This window comes from Anser cygnoides, chromosome 4 (genome assembly GCF_040182565.1).
Source record: "Anser cygnoides isolate HZ-2024a breed goose chromosome 4, Taihu_goose_T2T_genome, whole genome shotgun sequence".
Lineage (NCBI taxonomy): Eukaryota > Metazoa > Chordata > Aves > Anseriformes > Anatidae > Anser > Anser cygnoides.
In genome coordinates, this window is record NC_089876.1 from 26,119,767 (window position 1) to 26,143,793 (window position 24,027).

The following is a 24,027-nucleotide window of genomic DNA, read 5'->3' on the forward strand; positions in this document are numbered from 1 at the left end:
AGAGAAAGAATAATTTTAATAGTGATACTTAGGATCCTTGGGACCAGCAATTTTGGATATTTAAATTAAAATGCCAGTTCTGGTTTTGCCTCCTGTCTGTATGCAGCACTGTGATCATCACAGATAAATATCCTGTCTTTTGTTGCTGACTTCTTAACACGTGGCATGATTGAATATGATCTTTTTTCTCTCAAAGAATTCTTCTTGAATTTTAATGGCTTATGATTCTCTTGTTGTCTTTGAAGAGAATATTGTTTTCCATAAAAACTCAGTTCAATATTAAGTTTCACAAAGTTAACATGACAATGAGGTAATGCTAAAGTTGCACATCTAAAGCTAGAAACTCGAGTCCACAGAATACAGGATGGGGAATAAAAATAACTGAGCATTAATTTTTAGGATAGATGCTTTCTGTGTTTTCTTAAATATTTTTCAAGTTGGATAAAATTAGCCGTTTTCCCATTAATTTTTTAGGGAATTTTTCCAAGAAGAAAATTCATTAAATAATTGCATAGTAATATTAGCACAAATTATTTTATTTCAGTTTTGTAAGTTTATTGTCCCTAACTGAGAAGGACATAAATATACCTCACTACCTTAGTTGCTTTTATATGAAGTGAGGCAGAAAGTAACTGCAATAAACAAAAATATGGAGAAAAACAGACTAATATCTTAGCAGCTTTTATATTTTTGTCTGTAATAATAAATAAAAATGCATAAAGGTTTACTTTTTATGCTATAAGGGCAGCCACAACTTGGCTTTTCAGCTGGACCAAGGATTTGGATCTAAAGGAGAAACCAACAATAGTGAATGGAAACAAAGGACTTCGAGTATGTTGCAGAACTTATTCATGAAGGAATAAAAAAAATGAAGCCTTAAACAGCGAGATCATGTATTTCAGTCTCCATTTTAAAACATGAATTGAAAGAAAGAATAAGGAAGCGTGACATTTTACAAAGAAAATACAAACCTCTTTATCTCTATTACGCCACCCAAAGAACTTACACCGCTGTAGAACAGAATGTGACCATGGGAAGTAACAGTTAAGGAATGGAAACAAGGGAACCAGCTGTTTCCATATGTCTGGCAAGACAAGATGAGAAAACAAAGACAATTAAGAAAGAACCAAAGCTGCTGTCTTTTAAAGGTTTTAATTTTGATAAAAACAGAATAAATCATAAAATGAGGTAGAGGGATTGTCTGTTAAACCCCCTGAGAACAAAGTCTTCAACTGCTGGTAGAATGCCTTCCATTTAGAAGCAATTGTATAAGGCAACAGAGACTTTTAAATTAAAATAACAACAAAACTTAAAGGTAATGAATTAAACAAGAAAAAAGAAGAGTAAGGAGAAAACACAGTGGCAGAAAAACTAAGTGACAGCAAAGAAAGGAGTTAAAAATGCATAAAAAAATCAAAACAAAAGAAAAATAATATCACAGTCAAAAGGATAATGAACATATCTATAAGCCTCTCAAAAGGAAGATGATGGCAAACAAATAAAAAAGCTATATAGGTTCAAGTAAAGAAGGAAAAGGAAGAAATTAGGAGGACAACAGGAGTGCATAATGAATATTTTGCAGGAGTATCTGTGACAGGAAAAGCCATTCAAAATTTAATTTATGATAGGATGTTTTTCCCAAGTCCAATGAGTTGGAAGGATATCTCCCAGATGATGTTTAGAGTAATTCAAGTGTAATCTGCAAAACTCGACTGGTAAGCAATTGGATGGCATAAAAGCCGTACCAAGGAATGCTAACGTCAACGTAGCAACAGTAATAACTCCGTGTGGAGGTGACATTTCAGATCCAGGAGGAGGCAAGCAAAACATTGGGGAGGGAAAGTAGTAGTAGGAACCCATAATGAATGTGCTCTTCATGAATGTCAAGATTATCAAAACTGGATAGGTGTGACATTGTTTTGTGTTTCAAAAACACAGCCACAGTAAACCCAAGAAAATAGTCTGGAACAGCACATTGCCTTTTTGAGGAAATAAAGCTTGGATTATGGGTGTGCAAATTTAACAAATATGTATTCCTTCTGCTTGCAAAGCCTGATTCTTGAAAGCAAACCAACTGTTTACAAATAAATCACAGATATGAGTAAAGACAAGTCATTTGGGTGGTTTGAAGAATCCTGTCATTCATTTGTTCTTCAGATCTAATCAGAACTGCCATACGAGCAAGATAAACTGCTATTAGAGCAAGATGCTCATGGATTGCCTGAACACGAAGATTGCTGCTGCTTCTCCAAATGCTTAACATTGCTGTTAAAAAACATGAGAATGGCTACAAATCTACTGATGAGATAACCACATTCAAATGAGACTCTCTAATTATTTTAAAAAATATAGATGTTACGTTTCTTTGCTACTTACATTGAATGTTTACAATTTATCTTCTTTTTAAACTGGATTTTGATCTGCATACTACCCAGATTGGTTAGTGGAGCCTCTCAAAATGCAATTATGTTAATATTAAAGAAATTCTAGCAGGGGGGGGTACACAGAGGGACCCTAGATCTCTGGCTACCATGTATCGTCCAGTATGTGAAACTGTGTGCTCACAACAGAAGACTGAAAGGAAGACAAACTCTGGGAGTAGTTCACCTACTCTCCGAATCCTTTTTTTCAGAATTCCCAAAGATCTACATCAAAAAGAAAATCCAAATTCATCATCTGACCACAAGATGTTTGGGAAAGAAAACAAAAGCAAGACAGAACGTAAAAAACAACAACAGCAGCAAGAACTCCCACCATTTTAAATATCTGCATAATACTGTTCATATAAACAAATATTAACTTTTATAAATACTGATTGTATAGATAGTATTTTTTTTCCTTAAAATACCCCAGACATTTTTCCTCTAACAGCTCTGTGCTATGTCTCCTCTTGATGGGAAGAAGCAGCCTAACTGGAAAACAAGTTTCTGTTTTACGTAAATCTTCAAGGCATCATATTTATATTTGAATGCAACTGTGTTGTTTTTTTTTTCCTTAAAAGCGAGTAGGTATTTTTCTCGACAACCTAACCTGATGATTAGAAAAGTCAGAGGTGGGAGGTCTATATTCAGTCATTTGTTCTCTCTGATTTATAGAGCTGGCAACTTCTACCTCCCACATAATTGTCCCAAGAATTAGGCTCACTTTCTAGCACAAAGTTCCTGACAAATTCCGACTTCACACCATTTGTTGCTTTTCCTAACAAACAAGGAATAGTTTAAGTCAAATACAATTTGAGCTGCATTTTTATAGCAAGCCATCTGCATCTTCTGGCAGAATTATGTAATAAATTATAGGCAGAACTACGCTTTCTGTGAACTACAAAAAAATTACAGCAAGTAACAGCAGCACATTTTGCTAAAAGATAAAGTTTCTGTGAACATCATGGTAAAAGATAGGCAAACATTCCTTTGGCTTTCCTGCCAGCAGTATTAATGAAATTTCAGCTAGTGTGGCAGACCTAGTAAAAACCAGTGAGAGAAAAATTTGTTTTCCTGCATTTCAATTTGTTTTTATCCAGCTCATTCAGTAGAAATGTAGCAAAAAAATAAAATAAACCTGAATAAATAAGGCAGAAGCTGCATTCATTGAGGTCCCAGGAGACACCAACTTTAGTTAAATTTTCTTTAAGAAAATATATTCATGGTAGTAGTCTTCCCAGCCCCAGGCAAAAACTTTCCTGATTTTAAAATGCTTAACTCCAGTGAGCAAGATAAAGGTGGTGCAGCGAATTTATCTCCTGTAAGTATAAATTTGAATGAGACTTGAAACAATGATCTTATTTCTGAGCAAGTCCCCACCATGAAGAGACTCTTCAGGAAATCCACATAGAGAAAGGTATTTCTTTGGTAACTCTTGACTTCCTGATACCTTTTTTTCAGTCTCTTTTATACCCTCTTTCTTTCAGCTCTTTTTCATACAATCAGTTATTCCTGCATCCAACCTATTTTTTTTTTTTTAATTATTTCAACTGCTGCTTTTCTTTTAAGGTGTTTAATTTCTCCTGGTACTGCATGTGACTTTTTTTGACCACAGTCTATTCATATTTGCATTTTTTCCAAAATACTCATGTCCTTATATAGGAGGATTAAAATGAGAGACAAGGGGTTGTAGGTTTTTTGTTTGTTTTTTTTTTTGGGGGGGTCTGGTTTTTAATAACCTTATGTTTTGAAGGCCCTCACCGATAAATTTCGAACATTATACCTTAATTTCAAGTTAAATTTCAATTCCAAGCTTCCTGCTTTTACATTTTTCTCCAAGTGCGACCATACATCCAATTCCTTGCCCACCAAGTGGTCCATCTATAGAATTCAGGTCTCTCCAATTTAGGGAGAAGGATGTCACGCCAGACAGTGTCAAAGTGACTTTGCACAAGTCCAGGTAGATGACATCAGTTGCACTTCGCTTATCCACCAACACTGTAACCCTGTCACAGAAGGCCACCAGATTTGTCAGGCACGATCTGCCCTTAGTGAAGCCATGTTGTCTGTCACTTATCACTTCCATATTTTCCATATGCCATAGCATTGTTTCCAGGAATATCTGCTCCATGACCTTGCCAGGCACATAGTTCAGACTGACTGGCCTGTAGTTCCCCAGGTCTTCCCCCCCCCCCCCCCCCTTTATAGAAATGGGGGGTTATGTTCCCCTTTTTCCAGTCAGTGGGAACTTCACTGGACTGCCAGAACCTCTCAAATATAGTGGCTTAGCAATTTCATCCGCTAGTTCCCTCAGGACCTTTGGATGCATCTCATCCCATGGATTGGAACACCTTCAGGTTCCTCGGATGGTCGCAAACCTGACCTTCTCTTACAGTGGGCACTTCTTCATTCTCCCCGTCCCTGCCTTTCGATTCTCTAAATTGGGTGGTATGGCTAAAGCCATACCTAGGAACTACCTTTCCTTCCCCCCCAAACCCCAGTCATCTCCCTCTGCTCTCCATCCCCACCTCTCCAGCACCTGGTTTTCTTGGAAAGAGAAGGAAGCTGTGTTTTTTTTTCTCTGACTTCTCAGCATAGACAACACATGGCTCAAAACTGTGAGGCAATCTGCTCTGAGTCTGGATGTATTCTCAGCTCTAACTCAATAAAATGCTTCATATGAAGTTTCTATGGATGCAATTCTTTAGGGACAGCACAGAGAAAGAGACCTGGTTCATTTCACCTACAGCCAATGCAAGCCTAGTTCAATCAGTTTGAATGGATTTTCTTTTGTACAACAGAAGAGGAGAAATAATTTACATCTTCCTTTGCACACCCATATGTGGCTGATTGTAATCCAGTCTCCTTTGCAATTCTTTGAGCTATGTATGTATAAGGAAGCACGAAATAGAAGGATTTGTTCCCCCCCGGACAAATTAAATCAATTCCCCTATCATGCACTAGTGCTAATGCACTGCCATCTAGTGTGGAAAATCAATATAACAAAAACAAAGCAAAGAAAAAAGGTTCAGCAACATGGTAGATGAAATGCTATCAGCTTCTACCAAATGTTTTGAACCTATATAAAACATTCCATTCATAATATTAGTTACTCTTCTTTAAAAATATATATATAAATCCTGCCTTTTATAGAAAACTGCTTGACTTGACAGACTGCAATGGCTTCCATTAGATTGTACTGTGTCAGGGCAGACAGGTTCATCAGAGCTCTTCATCCCTGTAGCCTCATTTGAAGTGACTTTTGTAAAGCTAAAAATAAAATTCTACAGTATTTAACAGCAAGAATTTTTTACTAAAAGACATTTTTCTTAATTAGCACCAACTTAATTTCAGACTTACAATTTCAAGGCTTTATTCTCTAACTCACAGTCTATGAAAAGCACTGCATCTTAACAGATGGACTGCACAACCAGAGATCAGGGACTCTTCAGTTTTGTCTCTGCATTAGCTGAAGATCTTCTCATATCTTTCAAGAAGATTTCTCTCAATACAGCCACAAGTTTCTGTTGTTTTGCATCCTGTGCAATTATCTACAATTGCTCAATGGACACACAAAGGACCTGACCTGTTTTGCTTGGACCAACTTTTCACTGAAATTACGTACAAATGATATAAACCAAAAGCACATAGCCCATAATTTTACAAAAACTGCAGATTTGTTATAAAGACTGATTATCATAAACGTTATCATAAATTGTTTCTTACTTCTATAACTTGCTATAACTTCTACGTTACCCCTCAGCTAATCAAGAATTTTAATTACTCAAGTAACACTGTAGTCTACCTCTTTCCCAAACTACACCATGACAGCGTTATTTAACTGGTACAGATATTCCTTATCATCCCCACCACAAGAAAATCCTGCTTCGAATTCAGGCTGAACCAATGTCTCTTAGAGGCCACATAGCTAGTTTCTGCATCTTGATTAAAATGTAGTCACTTTTTTGTCTCCAGTAATGCTGGAGAAATACTGTTAATTTGGAGGAGAGAAAAGAGAAAATGAAAATGTATTTATGTGCCATTGAGACTATTTTCCTACCCATTGAGGGGTGAAACATCATCATCTTAAAAGAGAAATATGTGGATAGAAAATCCTGTATAAAAGTATAATTCATAAAGAAGAATTATAAAAAGCAGAATTACTTTAGCATAGTCTTCTATAGTTGATAATTCTTATTTATTTGATGTAGGATTTACCATTACATACAATGATTGTTAAAATCAATAATTGTGTTTTGATACAATTTACATATAAATATAAACTGAACTAAATGCAAAGACCGCAAGAAGCTTTCACCCAAGATGAAACTAATAGTTCTTAGTTTATGCAAAATCATTTAGGAATTCCTTTGTGTTATAAGTCACATGGTAAAACAAATTATTTCAACACTAAACATTCTAATAATCACCAAGGATCAATGAGATATTTGTTTGACTATTTAAGAATGTATGAAAAAATAACAGGCATATGAGATATGGCAATAACATCCTGAAACATACTGGTGCAGCTATCTACTTCTTAAATGTTAATAAAAGGAAAAGAAGCAAAGTATCTTGCCAAGAATTTAACTCCTGTCAATAATTTTACAAGGAAAATACATCTCAAAGTACTTTATTTATATTCCTCCCAAACCACCACAATATGAGTCAGAGTACTGAGCCAGGGTATCACATCTAGCTAATACCTTTTCTTTAAACATTTATAGATAGTTAAATATAGACACAATATAAGATATATAGATTTAAGGTTATGACACATCAGATTTAAATATTTGGAAATACTGCGTTGGTAATTTGCTACTGTAGTTCCAATGGTAATATACAAATAAAGGTAGAAAGAGTACTGAAAAGAGGTCATAGCACCAACAGACACTAAGCTCCTCATTCACATGATCATGCATAAATGAAAGGCTTTTATTTTTAAAATAAAAAGCAATTATCTGCCCCTCCAGGTTTTCTTCCTCCAGGAAGAAGGGATGACAGACATAAGCAGAGTTGTGAGATCAGTTAAACTCTGGAGATGAGCCTAAAAAGTCCTGAAATGAGGAGGCCGGCCCATGCAAATCACTGAGGGGTTAAACTCCACGGCTCACTGCATCTATGACATAACACCAACTTAGGCACAGAAAGGATTTACCAAAGCCTCGTGGCTGCTCTTACTCAGGAACCCTTCCTTCCCTCTCTGCTATCATGAACAACTGGTTTATGCATAGAATTGTCCTATCCTGGACAGAAGTTAGTTCTTTGCTTATGGAAAGAAGAAAATGGAGCTCATCGTTTTGAATGTCTAGCAGTTTCTACTAGGTATACTACAGAAGATGAAATAGCAGGAGAAACCCATAATAAATTTCTTTTTTTGTCATAGACTGTACACAACCAAGACTTTTTCCTTTTGCATTAATTATTTGGATAATTAAAAACAACTTAAAAATACACACATTTAAACTCACTGTAACATGACAACATTTTCTTGGTAGCATCTTAGCATTTTATTGAAGATGCACCACAATGGAACATATGGTGGACATGAAGCTTTTAAACATCAATAAAAGGGAAAAAGTTCTAATGCATCTTCTTTTTCCTTCACAATTTGATAGATTTTCGTGGTAGTAAATCAGACAATGATAAAAAAAGACTTTCTAGCCACTGGAATACAAAATCACAAATACAACACTACAAAATCAAAACGGATATTCCCTCAGTGAGGTTTCTGACACTTCCCTATTAGGCCCTGGATAGCTTTAGAAATCCACTGTAGATCAGGCATATCTTATGAAGAAGGTACTTCAGTACTTACAGATAGATTAATATAAATCCAGGAGAACCACTAAAAAGTAATTCAGCATGGTTCATGTTTGCTTGATGATTTGTTTCTTAAGTTTTCCAAGCTACCAAAAAAATTCTGCTCAGCATATTTTCAGTTACTATGTAAACTGACTCAAGCTGTGCTGGGGAAAAATACAGAGGCTGAAGAGCTCAAGCAAAAATATGTCATACTAAAGAAACCAAACACCAATCAAAAATATAAAAATGAGGAAAATCCCAAAGAAATCCAAGGTGATCTGTCATATTTAAATTTTATAGGAGGTATCTATGTCTCAAGAATGGCAATGAAAGTGGTTAGAGATTTAAACAGTAGTGATTTACTATATTTTTTTTACATGTCTTTCTTCAAGCAAAAGTTGATCAACCACCATAGTAACATCCAACATTAATTTTGTAAAATTTGTGTAAGGTACTTTCTTATTTGTGGCCTGTTCAACATTCTACGGTTCTGAATTTAAGCCAGAAAGTCCTGTAAAAAAAAACATTTTCCTGGAGTATTTGTTTCAGTTCAGACTAGATGTAAGATACAAAAAAGTAAGTAAAATGATAACGTTAAGTTCAGGTTTTGAACCTCGTGACATTCGGAGTAACCAGAATTTAAAGCTCTCTATAATCTACTTCATTTACCTGCAGCAGTTCCAATACTAAGTTAAAACACCTAGCACAGAATCACAGGGTAATTGAGGCAATCTCTAATCCAACATTCTGCTCAAAACTCAAAGCAAAAAGAAAGGTCTGGCATCTATGAGGCCAGACCAGGTTAACAGAACTTGATGCTGTTGAGTCTTGAAAACCTCCAAGGATGCCCAACATACACAGCATCACGGCACAGCCTATTCCAACGCCTGAATGCCTTAACGCAAGAGACTTTTTCCTTCTATCAAGGAACTTGTAAGTCTATTAAGAAGCTCTAAAGCTGAGTGTTACACAGCTGCTACAAGTAATATGGAATAGTCTTAATTTACTGTGTTGTAGTCTAACACCACACACCTTCCTGTACAGAAATTATGGCAACACATTCTGAACAACCAGTAATTACCCAGTAACTTGCAATAGCTTTGCTATACAGCTACTTGATAATACAGTAAATAGCTTTTACCACTATTGCTGTTGTACAGTAGTATCGCTGTTATAAACTCATTTAATTGAGCAAAATAATGACTGAGAGGTAAACACTGATAGAATTTTTTTTTTAAAAAAAGGTGAATTTTGCTAAGAATGTCGATTTCTGTATTGCTAAACCTCCAATATAGCCACAGGATAAAGAAGAAGTCAAACAAGTACAGTTTATTGCCAGTCATGAAGGTAAGAACCACCAAGTTTTCCAAACCAGCAACATAAACTTCAGTTCTTCTATTCCTACTGTTTGACTGGTACTCAAAGTGCAGATGGAAATTCTTCCTGAAGTTTTCTGAATTTTCTGAAAATACATTCAAGACCATATGCATTGATTTGGAGCTCAATTTTAGACTCATGCTATTCTAAAATGTGATTAATTATATGGTTCATTAAAAAGGATATCTGTTTTTGCTAGTAGCCTCACTATTGATTAAAAGAAGATAACTGTTTCCAAACAGATGTATTAAAGATTAAAAAAGTGCATCTTCTCAAACTTCAGAGTATTTTTCGTGTTTTCAGAAAATGCAGCTAAGCAACCCCCCAAGCTCCTTTAAACATTTCATGCATCTTAAGTGTGACAACATAGATAGGCTTGCATGCAGTCACTTTGTCAATACTAATTAAAAATCAAGCACTTTTACATAAGTCTGAAAAGCAATTTTTTTTTCCTAGGTGTTTTGTTTCCAGGTTACCTATTGCTTATAACACAAGCTTTTTTTTCCTACTCCGTATTTTGTACCTAAATGTAAAGAATATTTGGATCAACCTTAGTAAATCAAAGATTACTATTAAATTTACACCATTTCAGCAGCACCATTGAAGAAACTCAAGTAACGTGCTTCGTCACTGAATAAACCTTTGCTAGGTATAACTCTTGCCTTCCTGGTGTCTTTGACCAGAAACCCTTGCTTTTCATGTATAATAATAACTCAAGGAGTTATTTCTCATGTATTTTGTGTCATAAGAAGTTCATGAAATTGCATGGAGGAAGGAGGAAAACAAAAAAAAGCCATGAATCACTGCCCCGGGATTTCAAGGCTCTGAAGCAATCCCGTGATGGTGGCCTGCCACAAGTCCTTGGAGGACACAGCTCTTGGCTTCTCTGCTTGTAGTCCCAGAAAGCAGGCAATCACAAATTCCTTCCACCCGCTGCTGCCAGGCCTGGTTTTAAGGACCCTGGCCACCAACGTGGGACTCCTGCACAGGCCAGGATCCCATATCAGGCCCAGGACCCCCAGCAAGGCCACAGCAAGGACAGGCTCCAGCTCCCCAGAGCCCAGCCCTGGGTCCCAGGCCTACAGCCCTGCTCAGCCCACCTAGCCAAAGACACCGAGAGGCCCCCACATATTTTTGGCAGCACTGACCCACATCCAGCTCGCCCCTAGTATGTCACAAAAAACTAAAGCCTCTGAATAGACCCAAACATGTACTTGCACAGACCACGCAGGCTTTATTCATCACCTCCACAGCAAGAGGATTTAGGAATAAAGCACTGCCAGAGCTCAGCCACCAGGGATGTGATTAGACAGGCAGCATTTACCCTAATCTCTTCTACAGCAAGTGCCTTCTTCTTCCTGTAATTAAATGTGATCACAGATGCAGTTATTTAGGGGCATAATTTCACCAATTTAGACACCAAACTACTTCCATTGCAGGTGGAAAATACAAGTAATGAAAGGGTGCAAGCGAAAATGTGAGTGTTGTTATGACTGGAGGCCAGGCTGATGGCTAATGATTATATGAATATATATAATCTTGGCAGGTTATGGGATAAAACAAAAATTCAATCAGTACTCAAAATGTCACATACTAAATAACCCATAAATTTCTGAAAAGTTTGTATCTTTTATCTTATGGAGTTACAGCGTTATTCTAAAGCTTACAGATATTGTTAGCTTTTATTCTCAATTTTTGGAGGGGGGGATGATAGCTTAAGGATATACATTTTGTCTATCTTTGTCTGTAACATTTAGAAATGCTATATTCATTTATTATATCCCCAGAGACAAACTGACAGCATGAAAAGATTTCATGTGAAAAAAGAAGATGGTCAGAAAGTGATGTTTGAGTCATGACAAAACAAACACGTAGCAGCTATGTGTACCTTTCTAAGGAACTGCTAACATAGAAAATTAAACTCTACAGGTATTAGGAAAGTAAAAATTGCAAGCGGGATTACAAATTAGTGTTCATAGTTATATTCCTTTCACATTTTTTGTTATTGTTTTAATATGATAAGGCATATGCACATACACAGATACTGACAGTTCCTGCTCTCAAGAAGTGGTTCTGAGAATGGATGCCACTGAAAAAGGAAGGTGAGGGGTTTAACGCCAAAAATTTGGATACAAGAGGACAGATCCAACCTTACTTAAACAACCATCCCATTCTATCTTGCATCACATATAGCTGAATTTTTTTGATATTTTTTTCCTGAAGTCCAAGTAGCTTCAGTAATATTGATCACACTCTTACAAGATTGCATGCAGTTATTTTTAGAAGGATGAAATGAGTGATATTTTTATTCCTAAACACTGGAAAGAGACAAAAATAGGTGAAAAGGCAAGAGTAACCATGCCTCTACTTTGTTTCAGATCAACTAAAAAGCCACAGTAGGCATTAACAGAAATAGTAACAGCTGTCTGCAAACAACAATACTGAGAAGTTACTGGGTATAAATGGGTGACTTAAGAAAAAGGGAAAGAAACTGTCTTTATTAAGAAAGACTAGCAGAAAATGTTGTTTAGCTTTAATGCGTAGACAATACAGTGGAGAAAGACAACCCTGATAAATTTTCCAGACTTACTTTATCTGCCTTCTAACACTTTTGTAGTTTGTTTTTATATTATTTAGTATTCATGAATTCCAATGAGAACAAAAGAACCTTGGATTAAAGACCACAAGCATTACAGAATACTTCTACTTACACATAATAGATATTTATCATTACTCTGAAAGTTTTGCTGGTATGGTGGTTTTAGTGGAGATTTGATTAGTAGGCAGGAAAAAAAAAACAAAACCAAAAACATCTTGTTATAATAAACTGTTTTTAAGTTATGAAAACATATTGAAAAGAACTATATCATAGCTTTTTATTTATTTCTATAATGGGTATATATGCAATTCTGGACCTCTTTAAGATCAGTCATCCTTAAAATATATTTCACTACATACAAATATTGGCACCACCCCTTTTTTATTATACTTACAAAGGGTCAAATAATGCATATACTTCACAGACTCTCCAAGTTACATTCATGCTCTAGTTCAGCTATTACGGAACACAGTTAGGAAGGAATAAGTAGATTTCTCTTTTGCATTTTGATATTAGAAATACTGTGAATCTAAACTTTCAAAATCTGTAGCTGAGCTAATGTTTTTTCACTGAAACTAGATATATTTGGAAAACAAAACCAAACTTGCATGTCCTGTCAATAAGGCATAATAGTTTAAATACATGGTCCAGTGCATACCACTACCAAACTTTCATCTTGATGTGACTTGTATCCAGCCTAGTCAGAGCAGGGTAAGAAAATTACATGCAAGCTTTAGATTCTCAGTTCTGGAGCAAGTGGTGGAATTGAGGCAATTAGCTGAACAGAAAGATGAAGGAAAAATGCAAAGCACGGGGGAAGGAGAGAAAATGACAAATAGAAAAAAAGATGAGCAAGTCTGAGATGAGAAGCAAGTATGGAAATAAGCAGCAAACAGACAAAGGTGGAAAATGTTTAATAAACATCCTCTGGATATACTTACGTCAAACAGAAACTGAAAATCAGCCCTAGAGACTCTTACATCTCTCCAGGACAGGGGGAAATTAAAAAAAAAAAAAGAATTCTACTTTTACTAGGTGACATAGTACCCACTGAGCCCACTTATGGTTGTTTTTTCATATACAGCTTGTCATCACCAAGTAGGTAAATGAAATCAAGACAAGGAAAAGTGAACTGATCTTCCAAAAGAAAATTCTTCCTCTTAATAAGTTCGTTTATTCTGGGAAATTGCTTATTTGTGCAAAAGGATAAGAATACCTTGTGTTTGAGCATTTAAAATCGTACTGCATATGTCCACTTTAATTCTTTTGTACCTTAAACTGCGACCATCAGATAGGATAGACATGGGTATTTCATTAGTAATCTGAATAAAGAAAGGAGCTTGCTAACTCTGCTGTGGAAAAACTTTTGAATCACGAACAATGTTGCCAGATTATATACCTCTGAGTATCATTAACCATGTGTGTATACATGATACACATACCTATGCATATAGACATGCTTGCATTAGAATTTAGACATGAATTTCTTCTTATTATTTAACAAATTTAAAAAGCTTCACAGATATCCAAGAGCTATACAAAATATTTACTGGTTAAAAGCCTCTGGAATGATAGCACACTTTAATACCTTCCATAGAATACACTTACATAGTTATAAACCTTGAAAGAACCTACCAACATCCATGTTCAACAATGTATATACACAACAATTTCACTATTATCCTAAGTTGCAGAAGTCTGTTTACAACAAAATGTGACAAGAGTCCCTGAGCACCAACTCCTCTCTCTCTGGGAGTATTTGTTAATACCACTAAAGAGTAAATCCCAGTAAGGATGAAGAAGAAAAGATACAAAACACATCTGAAGGTTTTAACAAATAAATAAAATATACTGCCTGATTTCATTTCTGAATTACATCTTTGTGCTAATGCAAAGAGAACATCTCTACATATTATGTACAGTAAAACTGAACGCATGCTAAATAAAGAGCTGGAATATTTAATTTCATTAATAAAAAATAATGACGGTGTTGATTTCTCTTTAGTTTTTCATCCCTCTCTTTCTCCCCCAAAGAAAACATGCAGCATATCTACTTCTATGCATTAGTTACTCTTGCTGCATGTACTTGCACTTTGGATTGAGTTGTTTGTCTCTGGACTGTTATTCACAGTGTTGTAAAAGTGTTGTCGAATCCCCTTCAAAAGGAATTTCTATTACTTTTTTATTCTATAATCCATTATGGTTTTCCTTATTCGCTAAGTGCATATCATTGAAACAGAAAAGAAGTCGGGCACAGTGTACACAAGCACTACAAAGCAAACCTGACAAGCACACACAGCCCAGAGGCAGCAGAAGCCGCCTGGAGGCGGAGGCAATCCCCCGAGGCAGTGGCTCCTGTCTCTGCGCCTCCTTTGCTCAGAGCCCCTGCAACAGAGTTCAGGAATATGAGAACAATGAGAAAGCGAACAACAGAATTTTGACCAGGAGAAATGGCGATGAATGAATCACTGAGAGCAGTCCTCCCACTGCTTATGGCCTGGCTGGCACGCATAGGGTAAAGAATGGGTAAATACGTTGCTCCCAACCTTGGAAAGACAAGATAGAAGTCATACCATAAATATGAAATAATACTTGCTTAAACATTTTTAAACCATTGTATTCATCTCTTCGCTAAAAATGGGAAACATTCATTGACACCACTGTGATATTTACATGTGTGGTGAAGTCCTGAAAATATTTAGAGATGTGATTACATAAGCGGAGTGGCACCTTGCAGCTAGATGCACCCTTTCATTTAAATGTCTTCTGAACCTAAACTATCAAAACGTAACAAAGTTTTGTTACCACATTCTGATAAAACGCAACCAAAATTGAATGGTTGCATTCAATTCTTTTACAAGTGCCATGAAAATTATAAATCATCACTGCTTGCCTCCTGCTAGGATTTTGTGTACTGGAAACAATTATGACACTAAATAATTACTCATGTAATTTGAATTTCACTTTGATGTAAAAGACTAGTGCAAGACTATTTGGTGCTTCGGTCCCAGTGAAGGTCTATCTCTCAGCTGTGAATGGGGCTTGAGTGTGAGTTTCACACACTGTTTGTATGATTAATCCCATTTAGGTTAAAAAAAAATTTAAAAAACACTGAACAATCCTTAATATATATGAGACAAAAGCTAAATATGCAAAGGTCATTACTGATTTAAAAATAAAAAAATAAAAGTAATGCAAAATATTTAAAGAGACGTAGTTAAACTCTACTGAGAATGATAATTTCATTTCAGACCTAGCACTTTTTTCTCCTAACATTTAGTTAATATATGAACTTTAATTAGAATATAAATTACCTCTTCTCAAAAAGAACATGCAGTTTTATCATGCTAGAGTGAACAACCTCCCCAGGAAATCCATCATGAAGCATTTGATTTGCTAAAGAAAAATGAAGTTTTGCCAGGTAATTTTTTAAAGGATTTTCCATTGGACTTGTGGCTCAATTTAAGAGCCATGATTTGAGAGTGCCATTACTATTCCTGCCACTTTAAGTAAGAAAAGTCTAGCAATGAGAAATGAAATAGTCATCCTCAGATACAAAAATATCAATATCTGCTTGCCAAGTTAAGATGTTATCTGGTATAGTGACTCCAGCTTTCCTCAACAATTAAATCAAGCCAAACAACCTCCAACCAAATAATCAGCCTGTAGTGTGGAAAAACCCTGTAAATATGACCTTGGTCAACTCAACTGTGTAATAGACTTCTTACATGACTCTGGCAGTAGAGTAATCCAAAAGTAGAGATAGAAAATGAGATGGAAGACCAGAGCAGGGCCATGTTATTCACTTCTGCAGAGACACCCAGGATGTGCCTAGCTGCTGAGAGAACAGAGCAATGCGGGCTGGGGACTGTACCAGGCACCACGCTGGTCCTGGTCACCCCACAGGAGTGAAATGGATGCATACCACCTTCCATACTTTCCTTCTTTGTCCTAGATACCTGCCTCAACAAAGACCTCACCCTTAAGCTGATAACACACCAAAATGTGACTGATTATTTCTGGATGGTTTGTTCAGATCATGCTGATGTTCAGCTGGGCCACAAAGAGTGCCCTTCTTAGGCTTAGGTTAGTGGAAACCACTTCAGTCTTCCCTCACGCCCGTAGCATTTCATCTTTGAGAGCTGGCTGACAGGCTTTTCATTTCTGAGGAAATATGTTTAAATGCAGAACTGTGGCAGAAAGAGGATAACGTGAGTATTGTTGAGCTCCCTCTTTGTGCAGCGCTCAGTGAATTTTTGCACACCACACAAATTCTCATCACAGCATAATGAATTCCGTATTTGCTGCAAAGGAGAAAAGCAGCAGGGAAATTACCAGCCATATCACACTGTGAAAGCAAATACGTTTCAAAATATGTTTTATTAGCAGTAATGTTTTAATTTTAAATCATGATGTTGGAGCAGTATACTATGAAAAACTTTTGTACACAAATTCTGCGTTTGAACAGTAGATAACTAGAAATTCATGTTGACAATAAAGAAAAAAATAAGATATGATTTGCTCATTCCACTGTCAAAATGTAAACATTTCCCTGCAACCACTGTCATAAATCCTTGAAAATACATGAAGTGATCTGACACCAAGAAGCAGTTTTCCTGCAAAATATTAGAGAACCAGCAAAGTCAGCTTCTCCAACATTGTAACTTCGTTCCCAACCAATGCATAAGAAGTATAAGTCTGGAATAGTTATCAAAACTAGTCTATTTCCATTTCCAAATACCAGAAATAATAGCTGCTTGTATCAAGGAATCTGTTACTCATCTAGTAGTAATCCTAGTATATAATACCAGGACAGATGTTTCCTCTGACAATCCCCAATTTTACTTTTAAGATACTGTGCAACAGTTCCAACCCTCAGTTCCAAACGTTAAAGCGGTTATACAGTACTTAAAAATTTAACTTTATTTTAATAAGAGCAGAATGTAGATAATAATGATTAAAGCTCAATCACAAATCATTGTATTGAGTCTTGCATACTTCTATTTGAATTTAAGAAAATCAAAAGGTTCCCGGTATCATTTTTAGTGCAGTGTCTTTACACACTAGCTGTAGAGAAACTCTGGTTTTCATTATCTATTGAAAAGCAGAATTTGTTCTAATTCCTTTTTAATTTCATATCTTAAAAAAAAATCAGTCCCTGAAATTGAGTCTGTAGATTGAAATGATGACTGAAATTAGAATATCAATTTCAGTACTCTGGATTATTTCACTATGTCAAATGGTGGCATAAGGAAGATATTCTCATAATAGTAATTTATGACTGTATGCTTTGATTCATCCTTTTAAGTTCAGGGACATACATTTTGGAAGATGTCAAGATAAAGCATACTATTATTTATATATTTTTAAACAATATTAGAGTTAACTGGACTAATAAGCAGAATATCCTGAAGTTGTACGTCAATTCTCCGAAGTCACAGGACAACTTACAAAGTCACTAAGTTCTAAAAAGCGTCACGCAATAGTCCTACCAGGACCAACATTCCTAGATTCTGATACTGTCAGAAATCTAAAGCCTTCCTACATCACACTGCATCATAGCAGGGAGACGTGATGGATTAAATACACCAACAATTTCCACTCAAATCTTTGAGACTCTGATTCAGGCTCAGAAAAAATAGCCCACCTTCACATTCCACAGAGAAGCAATATCCTTATTTTACTTTTGGTTTAGTCTCCTTTCTCTTCCAAGCCTAGCAAGTTCCAGGTATTCATTCCATACATAAAAAGGGAGGTTAAAAAAAGTATCAAAGACACACTCCATGTAGCAAAAACACTACCAAATAGTGATGGATGAAGAGCAGCTTGGCATTGCCACAGAAACCACCCACAAGATGGATCTCCTGACACTGTTTCCTCAGAGCAGTTTAGGGTTACCTGCCAACACACCGCCCCCTAGCTATCCCAGTGGGATGTTGAACTCGATTTGACATTTACAGAACAATTAACATCTCAAGCTATTTTACCTATGTTTTTTCTCCATGTTTCAATCATCACCTCCTGTTTTCTTCTCCTCTGTATTACAAAGATATAAACAATGAGGTGGTGGTGTGGTCTTTTGTTTACTTGCTTGTTTTTGAGGTGGGAGTGGTTTTCTTTTTTTTCCATTGTTTCCAATAGATTATTCCACTACTGATTATGAAATTATTAACATTTGTTTATGACAATTTCCAGAGACACCAGTGTAATCTCTGCGTACTATGACCGAGCGGAAAATAAGTGCCGTAAATTCATGCAAACGTCACCTGTTATGAATAAAAATAAAAGACACGGAAACAAAATGTCACGTGAAACAGGGATATTGAAACAGAATACGACAGTTTTTTCATGAAATATTACTGTCTTCTTCTTACAGTATGCATGTCAATTCAGAGTGGATAGCTTCCAGCTGAGCATGATGCTGTCAACACCCATAAGTCAGATTGTGTAGCAGATGTTAAATGTAAAATCCATTAAGACCAATTAGATTCTACAGAAGAAAAAAATATAGTAATAGCATGCACAGGCAATTCTACATTACACAATAGCACCAAGAGATACAGTGAACCACAAAAGAAAGGCAAAAGCTTAAAAATGTAAATTACACAAAATCCTTACAAAGAGACCTGCTAACAGGGTTTGCTAAGTTGTCTGCAGCCATGTGAAGTATGGTCTCCTTGCTTCTGGTCTCCCATCTCCATCTAGATGGAACTTCTGTGAGGGCTATCTCCTATGCACACTGACAGGTAATTAACTAAAACAGTGGTCCACATGATGGCCTGAAACTAACGCAGCAAAAGAGCTTGAGCCTCTTTCCCAAACTGCAGATGCGTTTCATACTGTGTTAACAGAATCAAATCACTCTCCCATGGGTTAAGGTCTGTAAGCTTCAATAGCCCTAGTTAGTCTTCAGGCTCTGAGCAAGTATAGCTCAGAGCTGAGCTACTGGGGAGAAAAAAAAAGGAAAAGTGATGCACTCTAGTAGAGCCCTTTCAATACCACATTAAAAGCTACCAATTTTATCGGCCATTAGGAGACAGAGTTTGTAATAGATACATGGAACTGATCTGTTGAGCACTTTCCAGAACTGAGCCATCAATACGTAGAAATTGTGGAGACAAATGAAGCAGTCACTGCATAGGTGATAGTTTGCACACCACTGAAGGCAAGTAATTATTTTTTTTAAAAAAAAAAAAATTATGCACACTAAGGAAGCCTGTCTCTCTACGCTTCAGGACATGTTGCCAAAGTCTAAAGCATCATCTCAAACAATCCCTGGTTCTTGAGTCAGACTTGAATCAAATAATCCATCCATGGATACTAAGCAATCTAAAAACTAACTAAATTATGTTTAGTACCCAAAATGAATTTCATCTGTCACAACATTTCAGAAAGTGGAAATTATTTTCTTAAAAAGTGAGATGGGTCTTTTCAATTCAAAATACAGAAGATAGAGATACACTAGAAACAGACCTGAAATTCATTTCCCAAAGCAGAGATTAAAGGCCACCTTTGGCCTTCAAATGTTCCTTAGTAGCTTGGGAAGAAACTCATTCAGCTTGTCCTGATCTAAGGAAATGGCTAGAATGTGTATATCCTCATGTATTTTTCCACACTTTCAGAATTGTCCACAAGTCCTCGGGAGAAACAGCTGGAGAGAAAACTGTGTGGCTGCTATGGAATTACAAACCAATAACTAATATAGCTGCTGGTCACAGGTGTTCATGATGTGTACAAAGCTGTCTTTATGTGAGTGAATAAACAAATACGGTCCTGGCAAATGGTCTTGGAGAGACCACAGCCAGTAACCTTGACCAGTCTTCTCCCCCCAGTATACAGCAGCAGGGCAGGCTTTCAAGGTTTGCTGTCCCTTCAATGGATTCTTATGCAGGAGTCAGAAGCTACAGAAAGCACCCAATCCATCCAGAGCCCTCCATTATAAAGCACTGTTTTATCAGAGACTCCGTCAACTGGACATTTAGTCAGTTAAAAAGAAAAATAATCCCTAAGGCATTACTTCAGACATTGTGCTCTGCCTGTTTCTCTTCCCATTTGGATGTTGTTTTTCTTTTTTGTTTGTTTATTTTTTAAGTTATCTCAACATTGTTACATTTTGAAAGAGTCTATCATATAATCATACAGAAATCTATAAAGTTACATTAAGCAAAGGTTGCCAAACTAGGCTACAAAAATTAAAACGTGTTCCCCTTCTTTTAAGCCTACTTTAGCTCAGCCATTGTTTGCACCCAGGATTAGGGAAAAATAATAACATTAGGCAAAAACTGAAGTTTTCATTTACCAAATTAAGTAATTAACTACCTGTTTTACTTGTTATAACATGGTAAGCTGGAAGCCAAAAAAGAAATCGTGGTGTACAACATCCAATTCATCCCTGGCATGATTCCACATAAATCAGTGGCATTACACCGGGGATTAATTTGGAATGCTGATCTGAATTAGAGCACTGTTCTATACAGCAACCTCATCATAACACACACACAAAAGAATCCAAAACATTGTAAGCATCACAAATGCACACAAATAATTAGGCACATAAAAAAAAAAACCTATGTCTGAGCCAACAGAACAGGCTATTTCATAGTCTTGATAGTAACAATAAGGAATTTCTACTATTTTGAAAATTAGTACGTCCCTTTTCTTCAGAAAGGAAAATTAATTAATGCATATTTTACGTGATTAAGTCCACCCAGGAGAAAGTAAAGCTCCTCTAACAACTCAGTTTTCACATCTCCTAATCAGATATGATCAACTTGATGGGTTACATAATGAATCTTCAAAAGCTGTTTTAACATAGTTTTGAAGACTGAAGAACTGAAGTTTGTTCACCAAAGGGTGGTCACCACCTATATAACATAGAGCAACGTGAACTATTGAATGACTTTCTCCTCCCAATAGGAAGCCATTCACATCTCCCTCTATTAAATCCTGTGCACAGATCTGGTTTTGCATACAGAACAGGTTGCTTCTGTTTAGCCCCACTCCTGGTGGGGTTTGGGGTTGTGTATCTCACCCAGGGGCAGATGGATGCTCAACAAGAGCGCTTCTCCTGCCCTCAGGCAGCAGGAGACCACACAAAGGCAGAAGGAACAAGGTAGGGGATGGAGAACAGCAGGGCTCTCTTAACTCCCCAAACACAGCAGTAAGGTTTAAGGCTAACCTCTGCCGCCTTTCAGAGACAGATCTCTGCCAAGGGCTGGTGTTTTCCATCCAGCTGCTATTTCAGCAGTCCAAACCCCTGCCCTACAGAGGGCTGAGTACTTCGTAAGACAGAAACCCAGCATTCTCCATCACTTGATTCCCCTATTTGCGAGTGACCCGCAACCTTTAAGGCTACGCAGAGCCAACAAGCAGAGTTACTTAAGAGCTGTGTACACACCACGGAGTTTTTGTGTATACATTTGGGTTTTTTCCTCCCTTGGAGCCAGGCTCCTTCTTGCTCCCCCGGGACATGGCTCTGCCCTTGCTGCCCTCATCGGGAGCACGCCCGCTGCCAGCAGCGTGCTTACTCCGCAGCTAACAAGAGCTGAAGGCAACGTAGTAATGAAATATTAAAAACCCTTCCTCTCTCCCTGCTCCAGCGGCGCAGTCCCCGCACCATGGAGCGGCGCAGCCAGCACTGGGACCCGCCGCGATGCCCCGCGGGGAGACCCCGACACTGGGCAGGGGGGCTGCTCCTCCCCAGAGCACATTCGCCTCCAAAAGGTGCGAACAGCCCCGATTTCTCCAACTGGGTCTTTGGGGGGGGGGGGGGGGGGAGAACCGCTCCGGTCTGGGCTCCGGAGACATCAGGCAGCCCCGGGCTCCCCCCTGGACAAAGTACTGTGGCAGTGACAATGCTTAAAGAGGGGTCGCAGCCCCATTTTTCGCCCAGTTACACGTTGCTGCGGGACAGCACGACGTTTTTAGGGTATTTTTTTAGGGGGCGGGGGGGGCAGCAAGGTGCTTTTGTTTTTTATTCAGGGGAGCGGGGAGGCAGATTTAAGCGGCCGCCGGACGCCGCCGCGCACCCCCCCGGGGGCAGCACTTACTGAAGAAGATGTACTCGGTGTAGCTGCTCCAGATCTTGTCGTCCCTGTACTGGTTGATGAAGGCGGCGGTGCCGGTGGAGTTGCAAGCCACCATGTGGAAGCCCGCCTCGGAGAGCCGGTCGAAGGCTTGCTCCAGGTAGGTGAACTTGAGGTAGAAGCGGGAGGTGTACTTCTCGGGGGGGCGGTCGGGGTCGCGGCTCTCGTTGAGGGTCTCGCCGAAGACCTCCTTGGCCAGGGCGATCCTGCCGCACACCATGATGCGGGCGACGCGGCGGAACTTGGCATCCGCCTGGTTGTCCCGCACCGTGGTGTAGGAGCCGCGGTAGCCCACGGTGAGGAAGCCCGAGCGCTTGTCCAGCGCCGCCCGCTGCAGCCGGTCGCTGCTGCCCTGCGAGTTGCTGTCCTCCAGGTCGCTCTGGCAGCCCTCGTCGTTGAGCGAGCTCTGCTTGGTGACCTTGGGCGACAGCAGCTTCACCAGGTCGCCCAGCTGGAAGTACTCGGCCTCCCGCAGGAGCCGCTCCTTCTCGGGGAAGTGCTCGGGCAGCGCCAGCTGCTTGTCCCGCAGGTAATCCAGCACGTACCTGAAGAGGAAGCCGTCGCGGTCGATGAAGAAGCGCGCCCGGCTGTCCCTGGGCAGCTGGCGGGCCGCCGCCGGGCCGCCCCGGCAGGGCGAGAACATGGTGGCCAGCGTGCTGTCCGGGACGCTGAGCAGCGTGGAGTGCCTCGTCACGTACACCTGGCCCCCCACGTTCAGCTCCACCACCTCGGGGAACGGCGAGCCCGACGGCCCCGACACCATGTCGCTGATGGGCAGGATGCTGCCGCCCGCCTCCTTCAAAGCCATGGCTGCGAGCGGGCGGGCGGGCGGCCGCGAAGGAGGGTCTCCCTCCTAAAAAAGGCGGCCTCCCTCCTTCCCTCCCTGCCTGCCTCCCTCCCTCCACCCACCCCACCCCTCCTCCTTCCCCGCCGCGCCCGGAAGCGCCTGGACGGAGCCGCCGCTCTCCGGCTCCGCCGCGGGGCGCGGCGCCGGCCCTCACCTGCCCCGCGGCGCCCCCTCGCCGCCCCGCCGCCGGGACGACCCTGCCCGGCCCGACCCTGCCCGGCCCAGCACGGCTCGGCCCGGCCCCGCCTCGCCCCGCCCGGCCCCGGGGGGTCCGCAGCAGCCCTGGCCCCGCGGCCGAGCAGCCCCCGGAGCCGGCTGGCACTTGGCGAAGCGCTGCCGCGCTGCCAAGCACGGCCCAGGGGAGAGCCAAGCCCCTAGCCCGGCTCCTCCCCTTCGCCTCGGCTGCCGGGTGGCTTTTTTGTTTCGCTTCGGATTATTTTTATTTATTTATTTGTTCCCCCCGCTTAAAAACCTCTCAGGCTCCCCCCCCCTTCTGTCTCCCTTACGCTGCCGCGCCGCTCGGCGCTTACAGAGTTTCACAGCCAGAATGACGGTGGTCCGTCCAAAAGTAGCATCCAGCAGGGTGCATATGACAACATATTTCACCGTATAATCAGCACGCCTTCACCGCGAGGGAAGGGGAGGAATTTAATTGAGGGCATCAAAGAAACGGGTGTTCAGCCGTGCCGGTGGTATGGCTCTGACAGGCCACGTTGGGACGCAAACGCTGCATGCATCGCCGGGGTCTTGATTTTCAGAGCGCTGTGGCAGAAGCTCAACGCGATCTCTCACTTCGCAACGGAATTGGGGTGATTCAGAGCAGAAAAGAAAGTCAGCTGCCACCGGGATCCAGATGCCAAACACAGATTTTGTCTTGGAACACATCACCATCTG

General features: G+C 39.5%; 1 protein-coding gene across 3 annotated transcripts in view; it reads right to left on the bottom strand.

Moving 5' to 3' along the window:
- KCTD8 (potassium channel tetramerization domain containing 8) overlaps nucleotides 1-23,192 on the bottom strand; it is an 89,143-nt gene extending 65,951 nt beyond the window's left edge. The window contains exons 1-2 of one of the 3 annotated variants that reach the window (XM_066995823.1): nucleotides 22,251-23,192; nucleotides 4-18,691 (exon numbers count right to left, since the gene is read on the bottom strand). In XM_066995823.1, the coding sequence (XP_066851924.1) occupies nucleotides 18,675-18,691; nucleotides 22,251-23,094 (861 nt within the window). In that variant the 5' untranslated portion in view covers nucleotides 23,095-23,192 and the 3' untranslated portion in view covers nucleotides 4-18,674. Of the gene's footprint in view, nucleotides 1-3; nucleotides 18,692-22,250 lie in introns of those variants that run through there. The other 2 variants (XM_013172813.3, XM_048072888.2) reach the window with 2 other exon arrangements.
- Nucleotides 23,193-24,027: the final 835 nt, after the last annotated feature.